General features: G+C 39.4%; 1 protein-coding gene across 1 annotated transcript in view; it reads right to left on the bottom strand.

Moving 5' to 3' along the window:
• Positions 1 to 10,482, bottom strand: part of spcs3 (signal peptidase complex subunit 3) — a 17,301-nt gene extending 6,819 nt beyond the window's left edge. Inside the window, exons 1-2 of the mRNA XM_061988359.2 lie at positions 10,247 to 10,482; positions 1,105 to 1,178 (exon numbers count right to left, since the gene is read on the bottom strand). Coding sequence (XP_061844343.1) covers positions 1,105 to 1,178; positions 10,247 to 10,389 — 217 coding nt within the window. The 5' untranslated portion in view covers positions 10,390 to 10,482. The remainder of the gene's footprint in view (positions 1 to 1,104; positions 1,179 to 10,246) is intronic.
• Positions 10,483 to 10,743: the final 261 nt, after the last annotated feature.

Genomic DNA, 10,743 nt, shown 5'->3' with positions numbered 1-10,743 from the left:
GCGCGCCCACATCACGCTGGTTTTAATATATTATTAAAGTTTGACTGACCTATTTGACTGTTTTTTTGACATTCCTTTAGCGCAGTTAGATGCGGCTTACAACACGGGGCGGCTTATAGGTGGACAAAGTTTTGAAATATGCCGTTCATTGAAAGCGCGGCTTATAACCCAGGGCGCCTTATGGTGCGGAAAATACGGTATGTCTAATCTCAATTAATGATGCGGATAAAAGACACCTGTCACAGAAACAGTATCTTCCATTCGAACCGGTCTCATCACCATGGGCAAGACCAAAGAGGTGTCAGATGACCTCTAGGACAAGATTGTAGACATGTTCAAGACTGAAATGGACTACAGACTATCAGCAAGACAATTGTTGGGAAAAAGACTACTATTAGTGTCATAATTCATAAATGTAACCTTTGGCATCGGGATGGAAGTCTAATACAAATGACTTTCTAGACTTTACATAATACCCATTTTCATCATCCATCCATCTTCTTCCGCTTATCCGAGGTCGGGTCGCGGGGGCAGCAGCCTAAGCAGGGAAGCCCAGACTTCCCTCTCCCCAGCCACTTCGTCCAGCTCTTCCTGTGGGACCCCGAGGCGTTCCCAGGCCAGCCAGGAGACATAGTCTTCGCAACGTGTCCTGGGTCTTCCCCGCGGCCTCCTACCGGTCGGACGTGCCCTAAACACCTCCCTAGGGAGGCGTTCGGGTGGCATCCTGACCAGATGCCCGAACCACCTCATCTGGCTCCTCTCGATGTGGAGGAGCAGCGGCTTTACTTTGAGCTCCCCCCGGATGGCAGAGCTTCTCACCCTATCTCTAAGGGAGAGCCCCGCCACCCGGCGGAGGAAACTCATTTCGGCCGCTTGTACCCGTGATCTTGTCCTTTCGGTCATAACCCAAAGCTCATGACCATAGGTGAGGATGGGAACGTAGATCGACCGGTAAATTGAGAGCTTTGCCTTCCGGCTCAGCTCCTTCTTCACCACAATTATTATTCATCAGTGTATAATAATATAATTGAAGCATTTAAAACATCCTCATTATACTACATGCTGTGCGAATCAAGAATGGTGCGAGTTTATAACAAAGGATATCAGCGGAGAGGTCAAAAGTGATGAAGCCCAGATCACTGCGCTCTCTGGGTCCAGTGAAGTCATCAACATTCTTCCTGTGGGACAGAAAAGATTGCCTGCTTAATAACAATTAGGAGAATCAATCAAGCTTTATTGCGGACTCCAACGTCCAAGTAGACATACAATCACATACAGTACATAAAACAAACAAAATACAGTATAAAAGGCATTATCACATACTATTAAAAACAGTGCTTGTGCATAATCAGTAAAAGGCATCTAATAAATAAATACAAGCAGCAGTAAAAAAAAAAAAAAAAAAAAAAAAAAAATATATATATATATATATATATATATATATATATATATATATATATATATATATATACCGTATTTTTCTAACTATAAGACGCAGTTTTTTTTCATAGTTTGGCCGGGGGTGCGACTTATACTCAGGAGCGATTTATGTGTGAAATTATTAACACATTACCGTAAAATATCAAATAATATTATTTAGCTCATCCACGTAAGAGACTAGACGTATAAGATTTCATCGGATTTAGCGATTAGGAGTGCGACTGCGACTTATACTCCGGAGCGACTTATACGGTGTATATATATATATATATATATATATATATATATATATATATATATATATATATAATACACACACACGCACACACACACACACACACACAAACTTTAAAAATGCGTCTACACATTCTATATAAGGATCAGATACCAGTGTTTCCATATATACGATTGGTGCGTAACAGAACTACACCTAAGATTGGTTATCTGTATAATAAGATAATTCTCGGACCCCTGCAGTATACATATAAATTTAAACATCAGTTTTGTCAGGGTCGCAGGGAAGGTGTTTATCCCTAAATCACAAATGTTTACAGTAGCGCGATCTAACAAAATAAGAATTGTTGTTTCTTGCATGATTGCATCAAATCTTTTCTTTCACAAAACCTGCACTATGTTATTTGCATATCGCACTGTATGCCATACACAACAAATACCTGTGCTTCCAGTCTTAATATCATACTTGCGTCTGGCAATGGTCAATAAACACTTTTACAGCAGTGCTATGAAGGAGAAAGCATTTACTGAACTAATTAAAAAAAAAACACTTTTAAAGCATGATTCACTTTTGACATGAGGATAATGTCAAGCCGCTGACTGGCTCTTTCATCTGCAAACCAGTCGGCGTAGCATGACGTGTTTCTAACCTTGCGTCAACGTCAACTCTGACTGAAGAGCTGTGATTTTTTTTGTACATCCCTGACGATTTTATCCCCTTTCGGAAAAGCGCAAAAGGTTTGCAAAACAAAGGAAGAAAATGGCACAAATTGAGGAGCGTCTCAGCGAAGAGTGATGCAATATAAAATAAGCAGTTAAATAAATATAGGGCTGCAACGATTCATAGATTAGAACGCTCATTTTTAAAACCTATTTTTATGTGTCTTAATGGATTAGCCCCTGATGTCATGTGTAAAGAAATACAAAGATACAGTAGTGAAGGTGTGCAGTCAGTGGGAGCTGTAGAGTGAAAAGGTGCCGGACGACTCTGAGTCAGTCTGCGTTCTCAGTGAAGGCCTCACATCTGTGGAACTCTTTGCCACTGGAGTTAAAGTCACAGTCGGACATTCAACTTTTCTCCACAAAACTGAAAAAGCGGCTTAAGGAAAATCAGAAGTGTGAGCACAAGAACTGGATGTAGTATGCACAAATGGGGCCAATTACTTTTAATGTATTTTTATTGTGTACTTGTCTTAATCTTTTTGTATGTGTTTTTCACTTTTCTCAACTTTTTTTTTTTTAAAGCCTAACCAGGGACGAGGGTTGTTAATTAGCCTGTGGCTAGAAGTCTTATGTACTTTGACATCGGTTACCTATGGGTAGCAATGTTTAATTGTAATGTCCTTGTCAAAATAAATAAATAAAAACAAATTAAAAAATAAAACACATGAGAGTGTTGCACCTCGAGCTGGATCCATCCATCCATCCATTTTCTATCGCTTGTAAAAAATTAAAAAAAATTTTTTTTAAAAAGCCGCGGCTCTCAAGTTGTGGCTGTTTTCCTCCTGTTTGTACATTATTGTTACATTGGTGATGCCGTGGGTTCATAAATTGTATTTGCTAGCTTTAGCTTCGTTGTTTAGTCCCTATTTCATCAAGTGACCATCTTGACATTGTTTGGTTTAGGATGTGTTTCAATGTTCCTGAATGAACGTTCATTCACATTATTTTCCCAAACTATTGTTACTTTTCCTCACAATGACAGTATTTCAGTCACATTTATGTTAATTCCCCTGATATTATTTCGCGTTTTTCAGCGAAATAGGTTTTATTTGCCAATTATGTGGCTTCAACACAAGAGATCACATGCCTTACTTTTTTGTTGAGTTTAGGGATTATGAGTTAGTGCTCGGGATGTCACAGTATGAACATTTCTGATCACAATTACTGTGACTAAAATGATCACGGTTATCATTATTATCGCAGTATTTTTTTAAATGTGCTCAAATCTTTTAACCAAGTTGTATTCAAAAAATAAAAAAAACAATCAACACATTCAAAATGTTTGTATGTGACTGAAGTAGAAAATGTAATGTAAATATGAAAGCAACACAAGAATTATAAACGAAGTAATCTGGCAGAAACAAAATAATATAAATAAATAAAAATAAATGTGAAAATTGTGCAATATGGCACCCTATGGACAAAAGACGTAGCTGCACTTTTAGTCCATATAGATAAATGTTAAATGGGTTATACTTGTATGGCGCTTTTCTACCTTCAAGGTACTCAAAGCGCTTTGACACTATTTCCACATTCACCCATTCACACACACTGATGGCGGGAGCTGCCATGCAAGGCCCTAACCACGATCCATCAGGAGCAAGGGTGAAGTGTCTCGCTCAAGGACACAACGGACGTGACGAGGTTGGTAGAAGGTGGGGATCGAACCAGGAACTCTGAGGTTGCTGGCAGGGCCACTCTCCCAACCTCGCCACGCCGTCCCAGATAAAAATAGTGTTCATGTATGAGAGCTAGTCTTACACATTGGGGGTGCACCATTGTGGCCAAAATAATAATTAAGATTATTTTTTATCAATATTGAAATCACGTTTATTCATTATTTTTGGTAAAACAGTGTTGGAGTGGGGTGTGAACGTGATGCCATCATGTAATTTGTAATGTTTAATAAAAAGGCTATACCTGTATATAAACACTATCCGCATATTCAAAGACAAATATTTGTGTTTTTGTTCATTAATAGTATCAACGTGTCAGCTTTTTTTCCATTACATGATGCCTTTAGAGAGGTCTTTTTTAAGTTATGTACATTGACTGCGATGAGGTGGCGACTTGTCCAGGGTGCACCCCGCCTTCCGCCCGATTGTAGCTGAGATCGGAGTCGCGGGGTGGGAGGGGGGGACTGGAGCCTAAGGGAATAAGCGGTAGAAAATGGATGGATGGATGGACATGCACTACATGTATGTGCATGCTGTATCTAGACAGATCTATTAAGAGTTTTAGCAGAAATTTGTCGCATAGGAAGTAACTATACACCATAAAATATTAACAAAATGCTATATCACATGAATTTTTTTATAAAGTAATAACTTTGTGAATAAAAAAAAACGCCTACAAGTAATGTAAAAAGACAAAACATGGTGTTTACTTTTTTTGATATTAGTTTGGTTAATGAAGATAAAGTCAAATAAGCAAGCTTTGTTCGTCTTTAACAACACTATACGGTATACCATGAATTGATTTACGTGGACCCCGACTTAAACAAGTTGAAAAACTTATTCAGGTGTTACCATTTAGTGGTCAATTGTACGGAATATGTACTGAACTGTGCAATCTACTAATACAAGTTTCAGTCAATCAATCGATAATGATCAACCGCAGTCAAATTCCTGACAGTTAGGAATACCGTTAAAATTTGTAATTACCGAAAAACCGTCATTTATTATTTATTGCCTTCAAGGCAACACTGCTTACTTCCTGGAAACTGAGACACAGCAGCGCTGGCACATGCGTCGTTCGGCTTGAAAAAACATGGCGGAACACAACTACACAGATTTTGCTACGGAGTGTTCCCCTCAGATTAAACAGAGCCGAGCGATTGGTTTAGCATTTCCGTGGAGTCTCGGTGTGCGTTTAAGAGCACATTGCTGTTTTTGGATGGCGACAGGTGTGTACAATATTGGAGACAGACACATTTGTCTCACACTAAAAGTATACAGCGAAGGAGAAAACTATTTGATGATGCTTTAATGTTCTCAATACAGCGTCCATCAGCTGCTGCGACAGAGTTAATAATGTGAGGAAACATGCAGCAGGTGATGAGTCGTGGACCTTACCACAACTTGTTTATAAAATATTTAGTTTGTTTAATGGGATGCTCACTCAACCTTTATTTAACTGCAAACCTTATCAGCGTTCAAATAACATAAATACTAGCTCAAATGTTTTGTCATCTCATCGAATTGAACGCAGGCTGTGAAGATTGAGTATTCGATGTGAGAGGTATCACTCCAGTTTTTTTTTTGTTGGCCAAACTGTTGGTGTTGTTGGAGAAGAACAAAGCTTGTTTATTCAACATTTTTTTTGCAGTCTAACATGTAAAAATTGTCTCGTTCTAGGTGGCTAGCAATGCAGCTAATGAGATCAATCAATTCTACCGCTAAATCACTTTAAAAATGCATTCCAACCCCGCGAACAATGCTTCATTAACAATCTGGAACCTGTGTAACATGTAATGTAGTGGCATTGTTATTGTAAGAGTGAACACTAAAGGAACTCTTTTTCCAACCGAGTAACACATCGACGTGCTTCAGTATTAGCTGTAAAAGCTAGCTACGGCAAGAGATAAGCTAGCTTCTAAGTCAGCACGCGAATCACGTTTTGAGTTAGTAGTGCACAACACAATTAACCTGTCTCTCGCCAGATCCTTGTAGTTTGCTAAGCTCCACACAAGGATCTGGGACTTCTCAATAGGAGATGTTTTTCAGAAGGCGGGGCCTTGTAAAAAAATAATTGTATGTGATTGGATAAACCACTTGTCAGTTATGTTGGATGACGTGCTACTTCAACCACTCACAACGAAATCAACCCGTGACGCTGATGAGAGCGACGCTGGGAAATCCAAAACAGAACAGCCGACATATTGGATAACGACAGAGCGAAAAGTTAATAAATGCCTTCAAAATCGTTCTCTGTTCATGTTTTAAAGAATTAATATTCGATAGATTCGACATAACAGTTGCAATAGCAGAATCAATGTCCTCACACGACTCCTCGCTCCGTGCCGCCATTGTTGTTTGAATCAAACAGTCGCTTCGGCGCTACGTCACATCTAAGAAATCCCGCCCAGCGATCCTGATTGGTTCATAATTTTTTGCTATCTTGAAGGAGTTTGCATTGCCCTCGATCCCAGATCCTTGTGTGGAGCTCAGTGAACTACAAGGATCTGGCTAGAGTCAGGTTACAACACAATGTGATAGGACACCAATCTGTACTGACTGAAATACATGAACATTCATATTACAGCATCTGTAAGGTATTAGCTCACATTCCATGTTTTGTTTGCACACTGCTAGCTCGACAGCGCATGTAGTTGCAATAACACGCATGGCGTGCTGCATGTATCATGATCAATATTAAACTGACTCACTCGATGGACAGGCGTTTGGTTCCAGATGGCCGAGGACGTCTTTTCTGGTTTATTTTGGGTAAGCACTCCATTTATGTCGAAATAGCTTGGCTCCAAGTTCCACATTTACAGTGTCAAAGTCACGTCAACCTAGGGCTGGGCGATATATCGCGGGTTTGTCTCTGTGCGATATAGAAAATGACTATATTGTGATATTCGAGTATACGGTCTCACGCAGTTGCTTTGAGCTGCTGGCATTACACTACAGGCTCTCCTCGCTCTTTCCTGTGTCTCCTTCTCACAGACAGACAAGCGCACCTTCTTACACACGTCACATACTGTCACGTCATACGTCACATACGTATACGCCCTCGCGCAGCAAAGAGGTAGCAGCATGGGTAACGTTAGCTGTGATGCTAACGGTATTACGAGAGAAAGAAGGTGCGAATCTGGTAACAAATGAAGGAATAATTAATTCCCCCAAAAAACAGCAGGGGGTCCATCGTCTGGCGGTGGTTTGGCTTCAAGTGGGAATATGTCGAACAGACAACCGTAATTTGTCAAGTGTGGGGCAAAAGCGTTGCTATAAAAAGTAGCATTACTGCTAATATGTAGCATCATTTGAAAAGTCACCCGCTCGAGAATGAACAGTGCTTACTCCGCACGTCAACATCACCGTTCGATGCCACACCAACAAAATGCCGAGGCAACCATTTCCACATCAACACCGTATGAAAAAAAAAACGACATAAGGAGATAACGTCCGCCGGAACCTACCACATAGCAAAGGACGTACACAATTTGATTTCCTATTATGCAGCTCGTTTTTATTTGACAGTTATTGATATATCTTGTGTGACATCATGCACAAAAGTGCACTTTATTAGTTTTAAACTATTGTAGTTTAAATTAAAGTGCACTTTAATTTAATGTTGTTTTGATTTGTCATCTTGAGGACATCATACACAAAAGTGCACTAATAGCTTGTTTTAAAATGTCTCTGACAATCTTGCACTTTCTGTTTTGAAATGACATGAATGTTTGTGCCACTATTTAATAACTGTTTAATAAATACACTTTTGGTCAATTGACTTAGTTGTGATTTCCCTCTCTGCATGAAAGTTTAAAAGTAGCATATATTAATGCAGTATGAACAAGAATGTTTAATGTAGACACATAAAATCATCATACTGCTGTGATTATATGCATCAAGTGTTCATTCAAGGATAAGGCAAAATATCGCGATATATATCGTGTATCGCGATATGGCCTAAAAATATTGAGTAATTAAAAAAAGTCCATATTGCCCAGCCCTACGTCAACCTCACTCTCTCGGCTTCCGTCTGCTCCAACGTTTCACCCTTCCTTCGCGCTCGTTTCTATAAGCAGCGGTTCATCCTCCGTATATTCAGGTTCAAAAAGATAATGTTGTGAAACCTAATTTTTCTCAGAAATAGTCGTCTTTGTTTTCTTTTACCAAGTCTGCCATGATTAGAAAACACTCGAGTTTGTTTCGGGAAGTAGGAACACACATTTTTTATTGCCGGAAGACGGAAGTGCGCTGCTATAGAAAGGGAAATAAATGCACTGAGGAAATCATTTCTGGCAATGCTTAAAATGACCAAAATAAGGTAAATATTGTTATGAAGGTGTCTGTTACTACACAATATGTATACACCGTACAGGCCAAAAGTTTGGACACATCTTCTCATTCAATGCGTTTTCTTTATTTTCATGACTATTTTGTAGATTGTCACTGAAGGCATCAAAACTATGAATGAACACGTGGAGTTATGTACTTAACAAAAAAAGGTGAAATAACTGAAAACATGTTTTATATTCTAGTTTTTTCAAAAATAGACACCCTTTCGTCTGATTACTGTTTTGCACACTCTTGGCATTCTCTCGATGAGCTGAAATGGTTTTCACTTTACAGGTGTCATAGTTTTGATGCCTTCAGTGAGAATCTACAATGTAAATAGTCATGAAAATAAAGAAAACGCATTGAATGAGGTGTGTCCAAACTTGTGGCCTGTACTGTGTGTGTGTGTACGTGCATGTGTGTGTATGTATATACAGGTAAAAGCCAGTAAATTAGAATATTTTTAAAAACTTGATTTATTTCAGTAATTGCATTCAAAAGGTGTAACTTGTACATTATATTTATTCATTGCACACAGACTGATGCATTCAAATGTTTATTTCATTTAATTTTGATGATTTGAAGTGGCAACAAATGAAAATCCAAAATTCCGTGTGTCACAAAATTAGAATATTACTTAAGGCTAATACAAAAAAGGGATTTTTAGAAATGTTGGCCAACTGAAAAGTATGAAAATGAAAAATATGAGCATGTACAATACTCAATACTTGGTTGGAGCTCCTTTTGCCTCAATTACTGCGTTAATGCGGCGTGGCATGGAGTCGATAAGTTTCTGGCACTGCTCAGGTGTTATGAGAGCCCAGGTTGCTCTGATAGTGGCCTTCAACTCTTCTGCGTTTTTGGGTCTGGCATTCTGCATCTTCCTTTTCACAATACCCCACAGATTTTCTATGGGGCTAAGGTCAGGGGAGTTGGCGGGCCAATTTAGAACAGAAATACCATGGTCCGTAAACCAGGCACGGGTAGATTTTGCGCTGTGTGCAGGCGCCAAGTCCTGTTGGAACTTGAAATCTCCATCTCCATAGAGCAGGTCAGCAGCAGGAAGCATGAAGTGCTCTAAAACTTGCTGGTAGACGGCTGCGTTGACCCTGGATCTCAAGAAACAGAGTGGACCGACACCAGCAGATGACATGGCACCCCAAACCATCACCCAACCATGCAAATTTTGCATTTCCTTTGGAAATCGAGGTCCCAGAGTCTGGAGGAAGACAGGAGAGGCACAGGATCCACGTTGCCTGAAGTCTAGTGTAAAGTTTCCACCATCAGTGATGGTTTGGGGTGCCATGTCATCTGCTGGTGTCGGCTAACCTCCTCCAACCTCCGAGGACAAAGCTCCGAACTATGGGAGACCGGGTTTTCTGCTCCGCCGCTCCCAGTCTGTGGAACGCTCTCCCTGACCACCTGAGGGCACCACAGACTGTGGATGCTTTAAAAAAAAAATGCTTAAAAACCCTTCTTTTTCAAAAAGTATTTTGTTAGATATATGTGTGCTAGTTCTAGCTATTAGGCTGTTCTAGTTTTTATTTTATTTTACTCGTTGGGGGCAACTATTTGTGGTTCTAGCGTTGTTGTTTTTTAAATGCACTGTAGCACTTTGAGGTTGTTTGTTCAATGTAAAGTGCTTTTACAAATAAAATCTAATATTATTATTATTATTATTATTAACACTTTTGAGTCAATAATCTAAAATAGGTGAATAATTAACCACCAACTGACAAAGCCAGATATGATGGGGGCATTTTATGTCCAGGTGTTTAGGAAGAAAATGACATTTAATGTGAAGTTATTATGAACAAATGGAACATTTAAAAAAGGCTTACAGCATGACTTTGGAAACCCGGACGTCCACAGGAACTGTTCTGTCTTTAAACGCCGTGGTGATGAAACATCCAAATGTTAAAGCTGCCATGACGCTGAGAGAAAAGGCGAAAAGGGAGTTCGCTCTCGACAAAACGGTGTTCATCTTTCCTAAACGTTTTCCAAACAAAATGTCAAACTGGTGAGCACAACTGTGAACGTTCACAGCGATTCACTGAACAAATGTCAAAATGTCACCGGCATTGCTACGTAACACTTTACCTACTCGGTGTTTCAAAATAAAACCAAATACGGTACGTGGGATTTTACTCTGCCGCATTGTCAACGTTTCTTAGTTCTTTAAATGTGGCTACTATAATTAATACAAAATATTTTTGCTATAAGTGGGTATAGACCTTCAAATCTGTCCAGATTAAAAATAACAGATCCTTTACTCTGGTGAGAGGTATGAAACATACTTCCGGTTGTGTACATTAAAACATTTTTTGCTTGTGCATTT

Source organism: Nerophis lumbriciformis, linkage group LG27 (genome assembly GCF_033978685.3).
Source record: "Nerophis lumbriciformis linkage group LG27, RoL_Nlum_v2.1, whole genome shotgun sequence".
In the NCBI taxonomy this organism is placed as follows: domain Eukaryota; kingdom Metazoa; phylum Chordata; class Actinopteri; order Syngnathiformes; family Syngnathidae; genus Nerophis; species Nerophis lumbriciformis.
The sequence above is the reverse complement of the archived record's forward strand: the minus strand, read 5'-3'. Positions and strand labels throughout refer to the sequence as shown.